The sequence below is a fragment of the Ornithorhynchus anatinus genome, chromosome 3 (assembly GCF_004115215.2).
Source record: "Ornithorhynchus anatinus isolate Pmale09 chromosome 3, mOrnAna1.pri.v4, whole genome shotgun sequence".
NCBI classification, from domain to species: domain Eukaryota; kingdom Metazoa; phylum Chordata; class Mammalia; order Monotremata; family Ornithorhynchidae; genus Ornithorhynchus; species Ornithorhynchus anatinus.
The window spans coordinates 62658415-62680208 of NC_041730.1; the positions used below are offsets into that span (position 1 = coordinate 62658415).

General features: G+C 41.0%; 1 protein-coding gene across 1 annotated transcript in view; it reads right to left on the reverse strand.

Annotated features, from left to right (window-relative positions):
* Positions 1–21794, reverse strand: part of SKOR2 (SKI family transcriptional corepressor 2) — a 49561-nt gene that overhangs the window by 2037 nt on the left and 25730 nt on the right. Inside the window, exons 7-8 of the mRNA XM_029059857.2 lie at positions 16537–16604; positions 4605–4670 (exon numbers count right to left, since the gene is read on the reverse strand). Coding sequence (XP_028915690.1) covers positions 4608–4670; positions 16537–16604 — 131 coding nt within the window. The 3' untranslated portion in view covers positions 4605–4607. The remainder of the gene's footprint in view (positions 1–4604; positions 4671–16536; positions 16605–21794) is intronic.

Here is a 21794-nt window from a genome sequence, read left to right on the forward strand (position 1 = left end):
ATTGGAGCAGTAAACAGAACACTGGAATGAGGTTCAAAGGAACGTGTTCAGTTTCCTTGAATGATTTGGCTAACAGTTTTATCATGGACTTGCTGATTGATATTGGGCAAGTTACTGTGACTCAGTTTCTCCCCAGGTAAAATGCAGGTTAATAACCAAAATATGTTTTGCTTGGAACAAACCAAGATGTTCCATACTTATGATGCAAGGAACTTGTGATAATCAGCTGCATATATTTAGATAAGGTCTGAGTTGTGTGGAAAAGAGAACAGATGAAACCTCTGATCAATTTAACTGACTCTATGCTTCAGGATTTATGGAAAATATGTTTTATGCTTCAGGATATGTAGCAAAGAACTTAAACCGAAAGAATAGTCCCACAAATTGACATCCATAGACATCATCTTCAAATTTTCTCCGGAAATCGACATCTAGTTGGGTGTAGAACTTCTAAATGAGTATGCCCATGGAACATCCTGGAAGAAGAGTAGGGTCAAATCTAATGAAGCAAAAGAAAAAACAACAAGGCTTGCAGAGGCTTAGTGGGTAATCTTAGCCAAGTTTATCAAGAGTGTGAGGTGTGTGCAGTATTGGAAAACTGCTTCCTCTTACTGTTCACTGTGAGATCTACTGAGAGGCAACGAGATATTTTTACCTTCAGGGTCATTCTTGCCTTAGACTCGAATTTGGTAACCTATGGTTGCTCTGCAAAGCAAAGTTATCCACTCTCTCTTGGTGTAATGCTGTAGTATTCTGTAATTTCCTCTTGGGGCAACTCCTTTCAGCTTGGAAAGTTGAGAATCAGAAGCTGCCTCTAACGATATGGTTGTGATTCTCTGCTTGACTGATTTAGCTTAGCATTTAAGTAACCACTAATCTTCCAAAAGCACTAGGGTCTACTTAGAGAAATCCCTGTTGTCTATGGGAACGGTATGGCACAGAGACAAAACCAGCATGAGGAAAGCAGCAGTTCCTAAGAAGCATCAATCCTTGTTCCCTCCACATACACATGAGGTGCTACCATCTGTGATCATAGTAAAACTCCTTGGTACCAGAGCTTTACCAAAAAAGAGAGGGTAGATTAAGGGTCACTTGGGCAGACAACGGAAAATGCTCAACGATTAATCAAAAACCCAATCCACTGTTTTATCCATTTTAGTTTTAGATTCCTTCGGGAATTATCGAGATACTTGTGAATGAGCCTGCTAGTGTGATATTGCATGGCCTCTGTTTCCTGAGACACTGTGATCATCTGTAAATTATTGATTGTGCTCTGAATCTCTGTCTGCAGATCAGAACAGATATAACTGGCAAAGCCTGTAACCCTCTGTGATTTCTCAATTCAACAGTTGTAGAGGAGCCCCCATAGGGGGAATTCAGATGCCTAAGGGCAATGAGTAGGGGTGACTCCAAACCATTAATATAAATTAGCATTTATATTAATGTCTGTCTCCCCTTTAGTCAATAAGCTCATTGTGGGCAGTGCATGTGTCTGTTATATTGTTATATTGTTTCATTGTGTGCTCTGCACACAGTAAGCGCGTGATAATTACGATTGACTGACTCTGGGCTCCAGGTATAGCTCTTGCCATCATCATACTTTGCATCCTAAATCCCTTACCCCAACTGGGAATAATAGCAAGGGGCTGTGGTCAGACACGACACTCAAAAACCACTGTCTTGGATTGAGTCTCACTACTTCCTTTTTTAGGATTTCCCCTGCATTTTTAACTTTCTGAGGGACATACAGTGATGTCCCAGTTGATAGTTGTGCTTTCTGAGCAAGCCTTGAGGGAATGTATCTGTTTATTCTATTGTACTCTCCCAAGTGCTTAGTACAGTGCTCTGCACACAGTAAGTCCTCAATAAATATGACTGAATGGAGGAATGAATGAATGTTTAGGATGGATGGAAAGGGCTTAGAGCCAGCCAGATTTGGGTGGCACAGACAGGGCCTGCTGTTTCCACTGCTTTACCCCTTAGAAGAGGGAAAGGAAGGGTGAAGAGAGACAGGTAGGTTAGGGACGATGGGAAGAGGGAGAGAGATGGAGAAAACTTGGGAGGAAGAAGGGAAGCTGGGAAGAAATGAGAGGGATTGAAATAAAATAGAAGGGAGAAAGGGGAGAAACAGGAAGGGGGCTAAGAGAGAAAGTAGAGAGAGGGGAAATGGCAAATGAAGGGGTAGAAGAAGTAAGGGAAAGGAGACAAGAGAATCAGGAGAGGTGTTGAAGAGGGGTGGACAAATGAAGAGACATGAAATAATAACAATAATAATAGGGGTATTAGTTAAGTGCTTACTAAGTGGTAAGCACTGCACTAATGACTGGGTAAATAGGTTGGACAAAGCCCCTGTCCCACAAGGGGCTCACATTCTCAAGAAACGACAGGAGAGAGGGGCAAGCAAATAGGTCAGTACAAAAAGAGCCTGGATGTATGCAAATCCTGTGAAGGTTTTATGGCTTTCAGCTTGTGAGAAAGGAAGGTTAAAAGTCTTGAGAAGGGTTAGGTGGATAGCTATGTGGACAGTAAGTCTAGGGTGGGTTGTTAGAAAAAAATTAGGAATGTCAGATAGTGCATCCATAACCATAGGGACGGATATCCAGGAGGCTAGCCCGGCTCCACCGTATGCCAGCTGTGCGACCTTAGGCAAGTCACTTCAGTTCTCTGTGTCTCAGTTACCTTATCTGTAAAAGGGGGATTGAGACTGTGAGCCCTATGTGGGATAGGGACTGGGTCCAACCTGATTACCTGTATATACCCTAGCGCTTAGAACAGTGCCTGGCACATAGTGAGCTCTTAACAAATGCCATTATTATTATTATGCCATCTCACTGCTCCTCCAAAAATTCTTAGCTACCACTGTCAGAGACAGATGGACTATTGCTTTGAATTCAAATGTTTTTGCTTATTACTGTCTCATGAAAAGAAATTGCAATAAGGGAGTGCAGAAAACAAAATGAGTGGGTGAAACAAGCACATGGTCATCAAAATAGGATAGCAGCAAGATGAAACAAACAGCAGATTCAAATCTGTGCATTTCTGTTGAAATTCAAAGAAGGAAGTGATATTCAGAAAAGTAAATCAGACACGAGTAGGCATCTACAAAGACAGGAGAGAGGAAATTTGTAGGAGAGGTGGGTAAGCCAGCGGACCTGAGGTCAGAAGTGATCACTGTTTCTGACTTAGCAAGTGGCACATTGCACGAATAAAAGCAAATCCCTTTCTCCCTTGGATAATTACCGCTCTCCAACCACAACCTCTGCTACACAACCTGTCACCCCCTTTCTGCAGAACGGTCCTCTCCCCCAACAGAGACCTCCGATCTCTAGACCACACCTACTCAGGCCCAGGTGGACTCTCTTCTAAGTTTCCTCCCTTGGTCCATGAATCCATACCCTCAACTCTGCCTTCTCTGTTTTGCCCCCAACCCCAGCATCACTAACCTCTAACCCTTCTACGATATGCTTCCTCCTCTCCTGCATGCCCGCAGAGCCCTGCTGCAGGAAATTCTGGCTGCAGGTCCACCTTACCCACTTCAAATTCACATTTACCTGGGAGAACCGACTATATATGATATGAAGTATTATGGTAACGCTACTGGGAAAACATGAAAAGCTCTACTGGTGGCAGTGGGGATCGTGAACTCCTGTTTGTCAAAATTAGAGGAATGAAAATGAGAAAATTTTCCCAATTAATCTTATTAGCCTTCCTCAAGAATAGTGATGGAAAGTCCCATTTTAATAGGAATGGGGGGAAAATGGGAGAAAGAACTCTGATTATTGAACAAAGCTTGTCATGGTCAGCAGCTCGAATAGGGGCTACTTCTGTCTGCATTCCAAACTTCAACTTGACTTTGTGCAATTCCGCAAGCCAGGTTCTAGCACACTGTAATGTGCTACTGTAATTGTAAGATTACACTGGAAACCGTGTGCATGTGGTCTCTCCATATCCCAATTCTGCAGAAAGCACAAAAATTGAAATCTAAAAAGGTTGAGCGCTATCTTGCATGTAGCAATTGAGCTTCGAGAGTGTAATTTAACAACTCCATAATGCCAGAAAATGCCACTTGTCATTTTCAGTACTGCCAGGGTTGGAGCATCAACCAGAGAGGAGTAGGTAGGCAAACTCCCCATGTGGAGATATATTCTGAGAGGAAGGAATGATCAGCCTGAAAGAAAACAGAAGGCTAAAAAAGCAGTTTTTCCCCCCCCTGCCCACATTCCTTCAGTCCGTGTTTGATCCTCTCAGCAGGTAACCAGAACCTCTTTCCATGTTGAGAAAAGCATAAAAGAGCTAGCTAGTTTTAACTAATTTAATAAGAACATGAGGGAGCCCTAGAATTTCCAGGCTGCAGCTGTCAGAGACAGGCTTCATCAGAGCACTGGGAAACATTTAGGTTGTGCAGTTGTTTTTTTCTCAAATTCATGCTTGCACTGCCAAGCAGACTTGTCCAGTAGGCATTTTTCATACCTCTGGATGAGTTCACATGCGCTAAAAGAGGACAATTACAAAATAAGGATGTTTCAGGTGGATAAGACATGCTTATTCGTAAAATAAGAATGAGTCAGGTGAACAAGGCAGAATTTTTCTTCTGACTTTCTCACCTTTTAACTTTTGCTGAGATGTGTGCCAAGCTTTTCTTTCCTGATCAAGCTTGCTGCATAGGGGATCTGTGGAGAAACACAACAGAAACCAGCCGGGTAAGTTAAGACTTGGATAACAAGGTATTTACTGCAGATTGTTTTATTCGCCCATGTCCTTTGAGCTGATTTTTTCTTCCCTCTGGTTACATGGGAAAAGCTGGGCTGAAACAAGAAGATTTTCATTTACTGGAACAAGGAAAATAACAAAAATCCTCATAAAATATTTTGGCCAGAAGTGAGTTATATGCTGTCTAAATATCAAAATCCACTGGTCTTGTAGAAACGGTGTATCACAGGGAAGATCAGATGCTGAAATGGATGGCAGGGAAAAGTGACACACACAGAAATGATGTGGCTTTTTGTTTAAGAGCTTAAAACCCTTGTCAACAAATAATGCTTTCCTGTTTCTACAGATGGAAAAGTTTCAAAAGAACTTGTCCAAAGTCTGAAACCAGACCTAGGATCAGAATCCAGATTTGCAGAGCAGAACTGTAAACATTATAGACCATACTGCTTCTCTACTGAATTTGTCACCATCAGAATCATTAGTAAAACCATGCCAAAATTACTTTGGAGTGTAAAAGCAGTGAAAAGAACAGAAATGGTTTTCTTTATTTGCACACGGTTCCCCTACATTTCCAACATGGTAGCAAAGCAACAGAATGATTCCCAGGCCTATGAGCCAATCAAGATGAGATGATTCTTGCCATTATTTTTTTTTTACCAGATCTACTCCTTCCTTTCCATCCCCCTTCAAGCTCTCATTACTTCCTGGCTGGATTTTTGCATCAACCTCTTTATTGTTTTTTCTGTCTCAGCCTCTCCCTTCCATAAGTCTATCCCACATTCAGTTACTTAGTCACCTTGCTAAAATGACATTCAAGACACATCTCTCTCCTCCTCAAAAACCTCCCCGGGTAACCATTTCCTTCCATAGAAAACAAAAACAAAGAACTGTCAGTCTCAAGGTATTAAATTTTTTTTAAAGGTAAATTAGTTTAAAAATGGTATTTGTTAAGCAGTTTACTATGTGCCAGGCACTGTACTAAGCACTAGGGTAGATACAAGCTAATTAGGTTGGTCACAGTCCATGTCCCACATGGGGCTCACAGTCAATCTCCATTTTAGAGATGAAGTAACTGAGGCACAGAGAAGTTAAGTGACTTTTCCAAGGTCACACAAGAGACATGTGGCAGAGCTGGGATTAGAACCTAGGTCCTTCTGACTCCCAGGCCCTTGCTCTTTCGACTAGGCCATGCTATTTCTCACTCTACTCTGGTTACATCCCAGATCCCTAATCTCCTAACAGTACTTTGCTCTTGGTTCTTCTGCCTCCAGGCGAAACCCTTTTCCCTGCTTGGAACTTCCTCTCCTCTGAAAATTGCTAAACCACACTCCTCCCCACTTCTTGGCCCTCCTAAATAGCCACCACCCCGTACATGTCATCCCGTATGTCACGTTAAGCACTTATGCACAGATCTATTAATTTCTTCACAGTCAACTTCAGGGTTCTCCACCAACTCTCCCTGGCTTGCACTTCTTGCTTCTCCCAAACTCACCACACTCCCAGATTCAAACTTATCTCATTCTCAACTCTCCCTCCTCTGTCCCCTTTCTCACATTCCCCTGGCCTGGAATTTCCTCCCTCCCCAAATCCAACAGACTATGATTTTCCCCAAGTTAAAGTCCTCCTACGATCCTATCTCCTCTAACAAGCCTTCCCAGTGAATTTGCAACACCTCACTTCCTATCAGCCTGACAACCAAGATAAACCACATTTATCCTCAGTAGAGAAGGATGGGCTCAGGAGTCAGAGGACTTGGGTTCTAATCCCAGCTCCAGCACTTGTCTGCTGTGTGACCTTGGGGAAGTCACTTAACTTCTCTGTGCCTCAGTTACCTCATCTATAAATGGGAGATTAAAAGTTTGAGCCCCACATGGGACAATCTGATTACCCTGCCAGCGTTTAGAACAGTACTTGGCACATGGTTAGCCCTTAATAAATATAAATATTATTATTATTATCTTTGGTAACAGTGTAAGAATGTACATTCAATTGTACTCTTGCTTATTCTGATTATTCTGTTCATGAGCATTTTTATGTCGGTTTCTCCCATGAGAGTGTAAGCTCCTTGTGGGCTTCTCTTGCACTTTACCAAGGGCGTGAGACTCAAGATTTTCCACCAGCTGTCTCCTTAACTCTCTAATCTTTTTTTTAAAGCATTTGCTATTATTATTATGGTTGTAATAGTAATAATAATGATTGTGGTATTTGCTAAGTACTTATCATGTGCCAGGCACTATATTAAGAGCTGGGGTGGATACAAGCAAATCAGGTTGAACACAGTCCATGTCTCATATGGGGGTCTCAGTGCCAATTCCCATTTAACAGATGAGGTAACTGAAGCACAGAGAAGTTAAGTAACTTGCCCAAGGTCACACAGCAGACAAGTGCATTGTGTGCACTGCATCCAGTGGGTGCTTAATAAATATCATAACATTATCATTACTATTATCCAATTTCTTTACTCATTATTAGTTTAGGTTTATTTTTGTTTTTATTCGTTGTATCTATGTTTTTGCTGTTACTGCTATTGTTTATTACTTCAACTGTGTGCACATGTACACACACACACACACACATACACACTTTATATTTGCATCTGTTTCCATTAGAGTCTAAACTCCTTGAGGACAGGAGAGTGTATACTCCCAAGCAACTAGTTCAGTGCTCTATAGAACAAGCACTCAGTAATAATAATAATAATAACGGTATTTATTAAGTGCTTACTCTGCACCAGGCACTCTTCAAAGCGCTAGGGTAGATACAAAGTAGTCAGGTTGGATATAGTCCCTGACCCAGCTGGCACACAGTCTAAAATCTCCTTTTTACAGATGAGGTAACCGAGGCACAGAGAAGTCAAGTAACCTGCTCAAAGTCACATGGCAGAAAAGAGGCGGAGCTGGGATTAGAACCCATGTCCTTCTGACTCCCAGGCCCGTGCTGTAAATACTAATGATGATGATGTCTTTTAATTGGAGAAGCACTTCAAGAACAAGAAATATTGGCAAGGCCTACTAAGTCTCAAGTGGTTGCTTTTCTATATAAAATGCTAGAGAGCAGACAAAGTTCACATTACAAAGAAAGCTGAGCTAATGGATGAAGAGGAGGAAGAGGATGGACAGGAGGGAAAGGGTTGACCTAAAAGTAGATTTTTTTTCATGAAACCATACATTTACATAAATTGAGAATCTGACCACAGGTGTAGAAGTTCTACCCATCTGCACAGAACTCTGATTTAGCGAGAGACTTCCTTCTGTGTAAGCAACCTATACAAAATAATGGAATGGAGAATGAAAATTTTGAAACACACTTTCACCCATAATTCTACAATACTGCATTTTTGGATAACAAGTAAAATATATTTAGCAGATTCCCTTTCCCACAAAAATGGAAGTCAACTCTTCCTCCAGACTGCTTTACATAAGTAAGGAAATTCCAACTTCCCAAATATGTTCATATTACCTTTATCATAGTTTCAAGGACTTAAGCAAAGCACAGAAAGATTTTATGCATTCTTTAATGGGTCTTATCACCAAAAGTGTTTTGGTGTTTTATGAGATAATGATCACAGTCTTGAAATTAAAATTCAGGGTAGTATTCCATTATATTTACTGATATTGGGAACAGGGAATTTAGGAATAATGGTTTAAAGCATCAGCAGCTTATTTGACTCCTGGTAATAACAGAGCTTTGCTCTTTTTTACCATTTCCAGAAATGTCACAATCTCCAAAAGTCCATCGTTCAAATATTTCTCTGGATTGTCATCTCTTGCTGGGTATGGATTCTCATCTCTTCACCTTATGTTTTTCAGGTCTGAGAACAGCACCATACACAGACATGCTCTCAAATACTTTGATGAGGGTTTTATGTAATCTAATAGAAAGTAAAATGGCTACCTCCCTAGCTCTGACCTCTTCCTTTGAAACTGTGGATTCCCTCCTACCTCCAACAGGACAATCCCTCCATGGATGTCCCACCGGCACCTCAAACTCAACATACCCAAAACTGAATTTCTCATCTTCCCTACTATACCCTCTTCTCCACTTAACTGTGCCTTCTCAGTTGACAGCATCACCATCCTCCCCATATCTCGAGCCCGTAAACTTGGCATTATCCTTGACTCTTCCATCTCTTTTAAATACCTTATTCAATCTGTCACCAAATCCTGTCAGTTCTTTCTTCACAATGTTTCATTCATTCAGTAGTATTTATTGAACGCTTACTATGTGCAGAGCACTGTACTAAGCGCTTGGAATGAACAAGTTGGCAACAGATAGAGACAGTCCCTGCTTTTTGACGGGCTTACAGGCTAATCGGGGGAGACGGACAGACAAGAACAATGGCACTAAACAGCGTCAAGGGGAAGAACATCTCGTAAAAACCGATGGCAACTAAATAGAATCAAGGCGATGTACATTTCATTAACAAAATGAATAGGAACCCTCTCCTTCCTCTTCACTCAAATGGCCACCACAGCAGACTGGATACTTGTCTATAACCTGGCTTGACTACGGTACCAACCTCTTCACTGATCTCTTGACCTCCAGTCTCTCCCCTCTTCCGTCTATACTTCACCTTGCTGCTTAGATCATTTTGTAAAACAGAATTCTGCAAATGTCTATTTCTTAAAAGCCCCCAAAGGTTGCTCATTTACCTGCCAATGGTATTAATCCCCACAAAACGGGTATCTCCCTTTTCTATTTATCAACTCTCTTTTCCTACTAAACCCCGGCTTGCTCTCTTCCTTTCCTTCAAGCTAACCTATTCATTCATTTTTCATGCTCATCTCTTCTAGCACCAATCTCTCGCTCATGCCCTCTCTCTGCCCAGAACTACCTCCCATGTCATATCTGACAAACTACTGACCCCCCATCTTCAAAGTCTTTCTGAAATTCATTTCAAATCTTATATTTCCAACTGCCATTTCAGCACCTCCCTGCCATCACTTAAGTACTCACAACTCCACATAGCACTTATATACATATCTTTAAACTCTATTTTTCTTCATGCCTGTAATTCATTTTGGTGTCCATCTCCCTTACTAGACTGTAAGCTCCTTGAACACAGAGATCATGTCTACTAATTCTATTTTACTCTCTCATGTGCTTAATACAGTGCCTTAGATAGAGTAGGCATTCAATAAATACCTTTAACTGATTGATTAAAGACCTAAAGCATACACTGTGAATTAGGGAGTTGGAAATTTTAGGATTCAGGATGTTCAACAAGTTATTTACTCCAGGAAAATATCTACCCCTGGAGCGACTTTCAATGGCTTCCTTTTCGGTCTGAATATTCCTACCCCTCCATCTTACCCCACCACAAACTACAAATGAAGCTGTTCCCATTAAGATTGTCAGAAAGACAAGAGGAAAATTTGAATGGCATTCAATTATAGAGTAGCTAAATTTTCCAGTCATTTCCACGCAAATCAAAAGTGAAGGGAGAGAGAGTAGAAACTTTAGCAAGCAAGTCAAAAGTGAAGGGCGAGAGAGTAGAAACTTCAGCAAAGTGGACAACTTTTTAATCAATCAATAGTTTTTATCGAACACCTCCGCTATGCTGTACAAAGCACTTGGGAGCTGACAGGAGAGTTAGTAAACGTGATCCCACCCCTCCATTTCCAGGAGGGAAGACAGATACTAAAGTAAATAGTTAATTTCTATACATAACCCCAGTGCTCTCAACTTTTACGAGCTTGATGGTTAGAGAAAAGCATGATTAGTAATTGGGTTTACGCAGGAAATAATCTGCTGGATACACAGTTCAACTATATGATAGAGAATTAATACGAAAAATTAGCAGGAAAAAGAGAAGAGTAACCCATTCATTTTTTGAGAGTCTTTCCTAAGAACAGGAGTTAATACATGGTACCTTGGAAGTCCAGATATGATCCTCAATCTGCTGACTGGCAGATGTCTCCTTACTGAAATGGAATTGGATGAATCAGGTGGGGTTTAGAGTCCTCTAACGAAAGGGGATGACTTATAAGAAGTTAGTATCCACAAGAAATTCATCTACCTTCAGTTTTGTGAGGGGAGAGGTGTTCAACTTTTCGAATATCTGGCATGAGGTGGTCCGTTCTTGTTCAGCAGAAAAATCCTGGGCTAGTTCCCACTAGCTAGAGCTGGAGAAAGCCCAGTGAAAAAGCTTGTCCACCTGCCAACAGATCCTGATGTAGAAATGATAAAGACGCACCGCTGCTGCGGATCGGGAAGTCGTAAACTGATCTTTGAATGAAGCATTAGAATTAAATCTATTGATTGGCCATTATTTTAATTGAGGCTTTTAATGAAGAACTTTGAGACTGTTTTATTTCGGTCCAGACAGGACGCAGTGCAGCTAGCTGGAAAAACAGCAGAGGGCACTTGGAGACTAATCCATTTCTCTCAGCCTACCTGCATCAGTGTAAAAATCCAGCAAGTTCAGTGAATGAAGGTTTTGGTTTAGCCATTTATCATGTGCTCTGCATTGCAGTTTCACAATGTCGTTCAAGAACTGTGATGAAGAAAGAGCAGGTCTTCAACAAACCGACAGCGTTAGCTGATGCACGGAAGACCGATGAAAGGCCTGCCATTCACTGTAGTACAGTAGCTCTGTATGACCTGTCATTTTTGTACCACCGTAGGCCACTCTAGTCAAGCCCTTCAAAAAACGTCTGGGGAAAAAGATTTCACTCTCCTGAAATTTCTTCTGTTCTATTTCGGTTCTAAATTGCCGCGGGCTTGTTAATTTGTCGAACTTTCTATTTGCCGTTATTAATTTGTGGGGTTGAATACTAAAGATTATCAGAGTAAACTATTTCTTTTTGAGATGCATTGACTCATTTTTCAAAATTATCTTGCACTTAGCTCTCAGTAAGAATAAATCTCTTTTTAATATTTCATGAAATTTGGTTTAGAAAAGTTAAAGGGATTTGAAAGTGCTTTTCCAGTACATTTTAAATAACAGACTTGAATTTTTATTGGATTATTCTAATGCGTGAATCTGTATACCTGGAAGAAGAGATGGCTGAATCCACTTTGTGTCCACATCCTCTCACAGGGACTATAGTACTTTTTACTGGTATTTACGTTTAGAAAAGTGAGCTACAACCATTTTCACTATTTCTGTGTCAGGCCACAAAAATGCTGTGAAGTCCTTGCGTTCTGGAATGGCATCAGAGCATGTTTAAAGCGTGCTAGAGAACACTTTTCTGGTACTGTTTGAGAAGCAGCACTGCCTAGTGGAAAGAGCATGACCTTGGGAGCCAGAAGACCTGAGTTCTAATCCCCGCTCCTCCACATGCCTCATGTGTGACCTTGGGTAAATCGCTAAACTTTTCAGTGTCCCAGTTTTCTCATCTGTAAAATGGGGATTCAACGCCTGTTCACCCTCTCTATTAGGCTGTAAGCCCAAAGGGTAGGACAGGGACTGTGTCTGACCTGATTATCTTGAATCTACCCCAGTGCTTACAATAATTCTTCACACAAAGTAAATGCTAAGCAAATACCACAGCTATTGTCATTATCATCATCATCAATCAATCAATGGTATTTATTGAGCACTTACTTTGTGCAGAGCACTTTACTTAAGCTCTTGGGAGAGTACAATGCAACATAAATAGCAGACTCATTCCCTGCCCATAATGAACTTACAGTCTAAAGGGGGTGATGATATTATTATCATCATTATTGTTATTGTTATTATTACCCTTACATTGAGATAAATGCTCATGGCTCATTGACCTAAAGGATGACAGGTTGTGCAAAGATGATATTTGTGGAATCTTTTTGAAATAAGGGCCAACAAATGCAAAATTTGTACTTTCTGCTTTCTACTGCATCTGCAACTTGGCTTAATTGAAAGCTTACGTTAAGGGCTAACTTGCCAACTATGTTTTTTCAAAGCCTATTTTTGTGCCTTCAAATTCACGTTTCCGATTACTGTCTTGGCTACCGCGGTGTAATCAGGTCTCTTATAATGTGTGTTTCACTCTGTATTTTAGAGTGCTCGGAAGCATTAGAGAATGTTCTCCAGAGAACGTGTCTATCTGGATAGAATGCAATGCACCTTTGGAAGAAATGATTGTTTTTCAGTCAAAATGTCGGTATCTAAGGGGACGATTGTCAAGCAGATGGCCCCTTCGTTATAAGAGAACTGGATGGGTGCAGTTTTGAGAAAGCACGGTTTTTCAGGTGAATACCACTTCCTGTTTTTTTCAAGCCTACTACTCTGTCACTTGCCACAGGGAGCACAAGGTTTTTCCTTAACTGTATCAATAGTGTATTAGCATTTCACAGTTAAGCAGCTACAATGAAGTTTCCTGAATAACACTAACACCCTACTGATACAGACATGGGAAAACACAATGCAATCCCTATATTGAGACCACAGAGAGCTTGAGAAGCAGTATGGCCCTGTGGTAGGAGTAGGGCCTGGGAGTCAGCGGACTTGGGTTCTAATCCCTACTCTGCCACTTACCTGCTGGGTGAACTAACTTCTCTATGCTTCAGTTTCCCCATCTATAAAATAGATATTCAGTATCTTTCCTCCCTCCCCCGTCAGACTGTGATCCCCATGTGGGGCAGGGATTGTGTACGAATTAATTTTCTTGTACCTACCCCATCGTTTAGTACAGGGCTTGGCACATAGTAACTGCTCAACAAACATAAATTATTCATTTATGTTAATATCTGTCTCCTCCTCTAGATTGTGAACTCATTTTGGGCAGGGAAATTGTCTACCAGCTCGGTCGTTTTGTACTCTCCCAAGTGTTCAGGACAGTGCTCTGTTCACATTAAGCGTTCAATGAATATCATTGGTTGATTAACAAATACCTCAATTATTATTATCATTATTATTCTCACACTTAGAATACTTTTTTTTCTTTTTATACAATCCTTCTTGAATTTTACCCAGCGGGACAGAAGCCACATGGTCCCTGACCTTCTTCATATTGCAAGGCAACTGTGGTTAAGTTTAGGATTTACTCTTGAAGCTGAGAATATGATTCTTCTATGGAATCCGGCACTATAGGATTCAACCCTGAATTGAATCCCCGGGGGGTGGGGGGATAAAAAACTAGTTTGGTATCATGCTTCTTCCTCAGTTCAAGGAAATGATTAATTAGAGAATTGTTTTTGTATTTACCAAATGTACATTTTAGAGGCAAAGCTTCAGAGATTAATTATATGTGTTGAGTCAACTCAAAACAAACTCCTGAAAATCTATTGTACAATGATTCCAACCAGTTACTTTTAACTTCTACAGATTTACTAGTCATTGGAGGTATTAGCTTATTCTAGACCATAAATTTCTTACTGATGGCCAATTAGGAACTTGGGGGCATGAACTGTTTTAGGATATTAAGGGGATATAAACTGATACCCCATGAAGTCTCACCTCAATTTTTTCAGGAAATGAGGATATAGGCTCTTACTTCCTGATACCATAGGCATGAAATAATTTATGCACCTCCCTTTGCTAACTAAGAGAATTTAGCTGAAAAATACTTGCACCTATCAACTCCGAAGGGTATTGTGAAAACTCACTAAGAAATGATTGTGAAGAACTTTATTGATACTCTTCTCTATTTGCACAATACCTACAGAGACCTTCAAGGATTTTCTCCCTTAGCAGCATCCCACAAGATAGGTATAATTATCCTCTTTTTTAGTGAACTAAGGCACTGAGGTTATGAAATTTGTTCAAAGTAGGAGGCTGATTAAAGTTGATTTAAAATGCCCCCTGATAACTGAATTTGAAACAAATGATTCTTCCTGAAATGGCTTCATCTTGGTTTTCCCGAATATTAGAGCTCTTGCTCATTTCAATAGGCTTATTTAAGGGGAGGACAATCCAAACATGTGAAGTACAACCTGCATGTTCTTTTTCTAATGAGAGGCAGGAAATGCTACCTTAGCCTGCTTTAATTGATCAAAAATCTATGTTTTTCTCTGCCAAAAAAACCCCAAGAAAACTTGAAAAAAATCAAAGAACCCTATCCTGTTTGGTTACATAATGCTTTGGAGCCTACAGGACAGTTTTTGAAATGTCCCTCAAAGGTAGTGAAGAAGCAGCATGGCCTGGTGGATAGAGCACAGGCTAGGGAATCAGAGGACCTGGGTTCTAATCCCGGCTCTGCCACTCATCTACTGTGGGACCTTGGACAAGTCACTTCACTTCTCTGTGCCTCAGTTACATCATCTGTAAAATGGGGATTAAGACTGTGAGCCCCATTTGGGACATGGACTGTGACCAACCTGATTACCTTGTCTCTACCTCAGCATTTAGAACAGTGCCTGGCACATAATAAGCACGTAGCAAATACCATTAAAAAAATAAAGTCATGGAGGGGACTGCCACTGGAATCTAAGGATGGGTGATCCAATGTTGGGCTTAAGGGACAAGTGGCCACCTCATCTGCTCCCAATCCCCCTCCATGACCCATCTACAGGCCAGACCACCGGGCTACTTGCCTGCCTGCTCCTGCAGCCCACAGGCAATGATTTGAAGCTGACAGACCCATGGGAGATGAGCTGCCATCCTCCCACTCCTTATTAGAGAGAACCTAGTATACTCAGATTAAGAAATAGTCTCAGAACTCTTTATTTCCCAGGTGGCGAAGGCTGGAAAGATCATAAGGGATGTGCAGTGTTTGGTTTGTATAAGGATTAGTTAGCATTCAAGTAAGAGCACCTTCCTGAGAGTGAATCTGAGCACAACGACTTCAGAAGAAATACAGAAGAGGGAGGGCTGGGTTTAAAACAAATCTGAGCTATGTACTGGCTTGTAGATAATTATGAGAGATTTTCTCGAGGAGCTGAGATCAACGAAGACATCGATGGGCATCTTTGTGCCATTCAAAAGGAAGAGCAATATCTTTTACCATATCTCTCCGCAAATTGTGTAATAACATCGTAAGAGATTTTTCCAAGTTATGTTGTGAATATTTATAGACATGAAAGTATTTTCTGAAATGCAGTAAAATTCCCCAAACATTTTTTAGAAAAATCAAGAAACCCTGGGTAGCCATTACACGCAAGAGACAAATTCGTTTTAAATCACAAAAAGCCAAAGCTAACCAAATTTCATTTTATATAACTATGTATAGCTGTCTTCTGTGTGTGAATTATGATCCTAAACACAATATAAATATGAGAAGAATTGAGAGCACCTCTTATCCACGTAGTTCAGAGCATCTTGCAGGTGAGTGGGGAAAATATCATTTTCCCCATTCTACTAATGGAAAAAGGCTTAAAATCACTATTGGATAACATATTAGAGATGCATGACTGCACCAGGAAAGATTCATATTAAAGGAATGATGATTTCATAAAATCTCATACATATGGAAATTTTTTTAATTCTTCAGAAGGTAATATAAAGTTTTGGGTAGTGATGAAGTCTAGGCATATTACTGCAGGTGAATGAAAGACATACCCTCTCTGAGATCCCCTGTTTTTTATCATCCTATTAGTAAGACCCTTAAAATCACTTTTACAGATTTATCTGTAAGAATACCAGATATATTTTAAGTGCAGAGCTCAGAAATTTGAGTTGTACACATTTTGAGAGAGGTTCAGGTAAGTTATCAGTTTGTCACATTGACAATTTACACATCTGCAGACACATGCTAAGTAGGTACATTTAGATAAGACATAAGTTCTGACACATCTGCTACCGTGTATCTAAGTAAATCTTAGGGTAATTAGCTGAGAGAATTGAGTACAAAAGGCTCTTTTAGCATAGACATGAATGGTTTAGTTTATTTATATGACTTTATAAAAATGAAATCAGAGAACATATATCATGGTTCATTTTTAGTAAAAAGAAGTACATCTTACAATTTGTAATTGCTGCACCATTTCTTCTCGGTAGGCTAGCTCCCGTTTCATTTGATCCTGAAAATTATCTGTGTAAAAGGGTACAATAGACAAAAATCAATTAATTCACAATGTAGTGTATTCACATTTTCCTACATCTAAGTCAAAATATCGCTAAAGAATTAAAAAAAAAAGAACCCAAACCCATTCTTTCGACTCATTTAAAAAAAAGCATTTCAAAGAACATTTGTATTTGTACGATGATACAGGCATCTGATTATAGGGCAAGCGCTGCAGAGCTGGATTCCTGTATAGGAGACCTCTCATTGACTTCAAAATGAGCCCCAGGCCAAGAAAAAAAGGCACAGCTGTGAGGGAGAGTTGAGTATGTAGTTCTATAAGTAGTAAAAATGCTTGGGTTGATCCACACTACATTATTTCACGGTCTGTGAGATGCACTCAATCTTCATGTCCTCACCAGAGCCGCTAACTGGACCAAGCCACCACTCCAGACTCTAATTTCTGGCCAGTCTTATGGCTCTGTATTGTCAAGTGACTGACCCCAGTCATTAAAGTTGGCCAGGATTCTCTGTTGTGACTGTAAATTAGAGCCCAAGGATTCTGCGTGATCCTCTTAGTCTTGCTGGCAAATACAGATGGTTACTGTCTTTATTGTATTTCAATAAGAGGGGCACTTTTTAAATAATGCTATGCAAAATTCATTATATAGTCTTGAAAGCCTTTGTGCTTTTGAAGGGGAAATGTGCTCTATATACTCAAATCTTCTAAAAGCCTAATAATAGTAACTATGATATTTGTTAAATGTTAAAAGTGAAAAGCAGTGTTCTAAGCACTAGGGCAAATGGAGTACAGTCAGATCATACAGAGTCCCTATCCCTCAGAGGTCTCGCAGTCCAGGTGGGAGGCAAGTCAGGCATTTAATTCCCATTTTACAGATGAGGAAACTGAGGGCCAGAGAAGTTAAATGACTTGCCCAAGGTCACACAACAGGCAGTTTACAGAGCCAGAATCGGGACCCAGTTCCCCTGACTCCTTAGGCCATGCTTTTCCACTAGGTCACACTGCTTCTCACATGCCTGGCACGTAGTAAGCGCTTAACAAATGCCATAATTATTTGTCTTTGGTAGAATAAAAGTGATTGGGCCATCCAAAATTTGACTGAAGGATTACACTGCTATTCCATTATTTTAACTCTGTTTATAACTGGAAAGGAGTGGCTGTTAGGATAAAGAAGAAAACTTGATGCTAGGCTCACCTACGGGCCTTGCACTTCATCCGCTGCTACTTTGGTGTGGTTTAGGGCAAGTCCTAAACTTCAGCACTGGCATTTCCTCCCTAATCTTTTAGGCTGGTAAACCTGCTGCCTTCTGCCAATGTTTAGGGAAACAAGGGGCTGCAAAAAACAGTCCTCCCACTGGGCCCAGTACAAAGATCCTTTTTCCGCCCCTACCTCACCTTGCTACTCTCCTACTACAACCCGGCCTGCAAACTTCACTCCTCTAATGCCAACCTTATCACTGCACCTCGATCTCATCTATCTCGCCGCTGGCCTCTCGCCCACGTCCTCCATCTGGCCCGGGATGCCCTCCCTCCTCCTATCTGACAGACAGTTACTCTCCCCCACCATCCAAGCCTTACTGAAGGCACATCTCCTCCAAGAGGTCTTCCTTGACTAAGTCCTCCTTTCCTCTTCTACTCCCTTCTGCATCACCCTCACTTGCTCCCTTTATTCACCAACCCCAGCCCCACAGCACTTATGCATAGATCTGTAATTTATTTATTTGTATTAATGTCTGTCTCCCCCTCTACACCTTAAGATCACTGGGCAGGGAATGTGTTTATTATTATATTGTACTGTCCCAAGTGCTTGGTAAATTGCTCTGCACACAGTAAATGCTTAGTAAATACGATTGACAGTCTGCCTAAAAATACAGTTTTATAAAGTGTTTACATAACGTTTATTGTAAACAGACAAAATTTAGAACCTGCATTAAGTATAGAAAACATTCTGTTCAGACTATAGTTGCTCAGACCATAGCACGTGGCCCATAGAAACTAAAAGTCCACAAAACTTCAAAATTGGAGTGGCATAGTCTGCCTGGCCCCAGTGATTGCAGGCGTCCGATGTTTTACTATAACAAAAATTAAGTGATAGAAAATGGCTAATGAGGCAGGTGACTGCAGTGCAATAAGGCAGCAGCAGAGGTCATAGGTTCTAATCCCAGATCCATCCCCTGTCTGCTGTGTGACCTTGGGCAGTCACCTCATTCGTCTGTGCCTCAGTGACCTCATCTGTAAAATGGGGTTTGAGACTGTGAGCCCCATATGGGACAAGGACTGTGTCCAACCAGATTTCCTTGTACCCACCCCAGCACTGAGTACAGTGCCTGGTACAGAGTAAGTGCCCAACAAATGCCATAATTATTATTAGTAAACACACACAGTTAATGCAGTTGTGGGCTGCAAATGCAGTATAAACAGAAATACTTACGTTGACTGGAAAAACAAATTAAAGATAACAGTAGGGTCTGGCAAAACGTTTGTACTACTGTGCCGATCCCAGTGACCTGTGAGAAAGTGGGTCCGACGTCAGTAGCTGTGGGCTCTGTTCAGCCATTGCCATTTCTTTACCATTTTTGCCATAGTCTTGGGGACCCATGGTCCCCATGATGTCCGGCAAGAATTCAGAAAGGTCCCCGGTGAACAACACGGAGGACCAGGAAGGGAAAACCCAGGGGTGGTAGAATCGGTGGGATGACAGAGTGGTAACCAGAACTTTGATGATGGTGATGATGATGGTATTTATTAAGCGCTTACTCTATGCCAGACACTGTACTAAGTGCTGGGGTAGATACAAGCAAATCGAGTTGGGCATAGTCCCTGTCCCACATGGGGCTCACAGTCTCAATCCTCATTTTATAGATGAGGTAACTGAGGCCCAGAGAAGTGAAGTGATTTTCCCAAGGTCACACAGCCGACAAATGGTGGAGCCAGGATTAGAATCCATGACCTTCTGACTGCCGGGCCCGTGCTCTATCCACTATGCATGGTGTTCCACTTACAGAGAGCAGAAAACTAGGGCTAAGTTCAGTTCCTTACCACGGCTGACCAGGTACTTCTTTCTTCACAGGCCCTAAGTCTGTTCCTCTTAGCCTCCTGTGAACTATGAGTTTCACCAGCTGCTCTGCCTTCTTGAATAGCCTGGATTTACAGCTACTGGTTCCCTCACCCTATGCACTCACGGCTCCCATTCCTAGCCCTAGATCAGGCTCTCAGCCTGCCAGTGCCAGAACCTGTGGCTAGCTCACTCATTCTTTGGAAGATGACCAATTGCTGCAGTGACTTTCTGCCATTACAAATTCATGCTCACTTTCCTCAACTCTGAGACTGCTTCACTGGCAACTTTTTCACTGTTCATTTATGAATTTCCAGGTATGGCTCTCTTGTTGCCTCTTTAGTTTTCTCACAATCTCCTGGCTCCTATTCCACTCACCTTCTTTAAAGGCAAACTTCCCTCAATTTCCTGCTCTCTTCCAATCCCTAGCCTTACTTCAACATGCATCTTGTCGTCTGCCCAAAGATAAAGACCCAACCCTTGTGTTACAAACATCCGAACCTGCTATTTTGCTTCAATCCAATCCCCACCCCTCTCTGTTCTATCCTCGCCTCCTCCTGTTCCTTTACCTTCTGCCTTTTCCTATCTGACTCACTCCTCGCTGAATTTAAGAGTAGCCAAGTATCCCCTACTCTTTCCTGTCCCAAACTAAGAACATCTAAGACCACATAATGACAATTCAGTATCTGGGGAGTGGCAACCTGTCCTTCATTTTACCTGGGCCAGACCAAATTCATAATAGAACACATGTGTGGCTTTGTTTTTTTCTTTATAGAGTGAAAGTTGAATCTCAGGGATTTTTTCCCCAATGGATTTCCCTGAGGAAAGGTCCAATTCTCATTTTACAAAAAAGCAAAACATAGAAAGTCCTTCCCCATCTAATTTGCTGTTGCCTGAGGACAACAGGGTGAAGAAACATCAGGAATACCGAACATGGCTTATATTTAATCTCCTCTTCAGTTCAAGGTTCTGATTTTATGCAGCTGAACTACCACAGTTTCTTTTCCCCCGGTCTCCCTATTTCTAGCACCGCATCTGCCATGGTCATTTTTCTCATCCATCAAGTCATCCCACTCATCAAAAGCCATCAGTGGTTCCCATCATACTTCATATCAAAATCAAGTCTTTTCTTCTTTAAAACCCTTAATCAAGCAGACTCTCATCAGCCTCCTAGTTACCCCAAGTAACTGCCCTGTAAATGCGAACACTTTCACTAACCTCTTCACACCTCACTAACTTTTTCAACTTTTCCCTAAGATATGAACAAGTTCTCCAGCAGTGCATTCATCACATTTAGTTCACACATATACAGTAATTATCCAATTTTCTGGCTTATTTCCTTTCTGACAATCATTTATTCTCTATTCCAGGGTGTAAATGACTCTATGCTTATTGTTGTGTCCATTTACGTTATCCATTTTAGAATGTGAGCATAAAACAGGCCTTATTTGTTTCATATGACACTGAGCACAGAGCTACGCACATGATAATTAGAAAATTGGATAAGGCTTTTGGGGCACTAATTTTAACGTTTACAAGCCCTTTAATTATTTTTCGTAAAAGTTAAGTACACGTCACAAGTCCTTGCCACAAACAGAAGATGTTACATAACAATGATAAAAACAATTTATAAAATGAGAAAAAAATCTCTAATTCTAAATTTAGTTCGACGGAAAAATTCAGCTACAGTCTTGTACATTATGCTACAACTAGTTTTCAACTAGAGACTTGGGGATGAGAGATACTTGCAATAGCAGATACAAAATCAATATTTCAGAAGAAGCTGGGAAGCAAGACCTGATGTTGGGTCATTTACTTCCATGAATCAATCGGTCTTGGGTGCTTACTGTGTGCATGAAACCCTAACACCTTTGACTTTTATAAGTGCTCTGTCAGGTGCTAAAGAGAAAGATGAACTCTGATTTCTAGTGTGTGTAGCTTAATTTTTTCTTTCAATAATAATAACAATTAGGACACTTATTGAGCACTTACCATGTGCCAAGCGCTGTACTAAGTGCTGGGGTAGATACAAGATAATCAGTATAGCGTATTATGTATTCTTTAATAAAGTCCCTGTCCCACACTGTTGAACACTATCCAATTTTTACTCAACTGTATGAATTTTACCACCACTCACTCCATG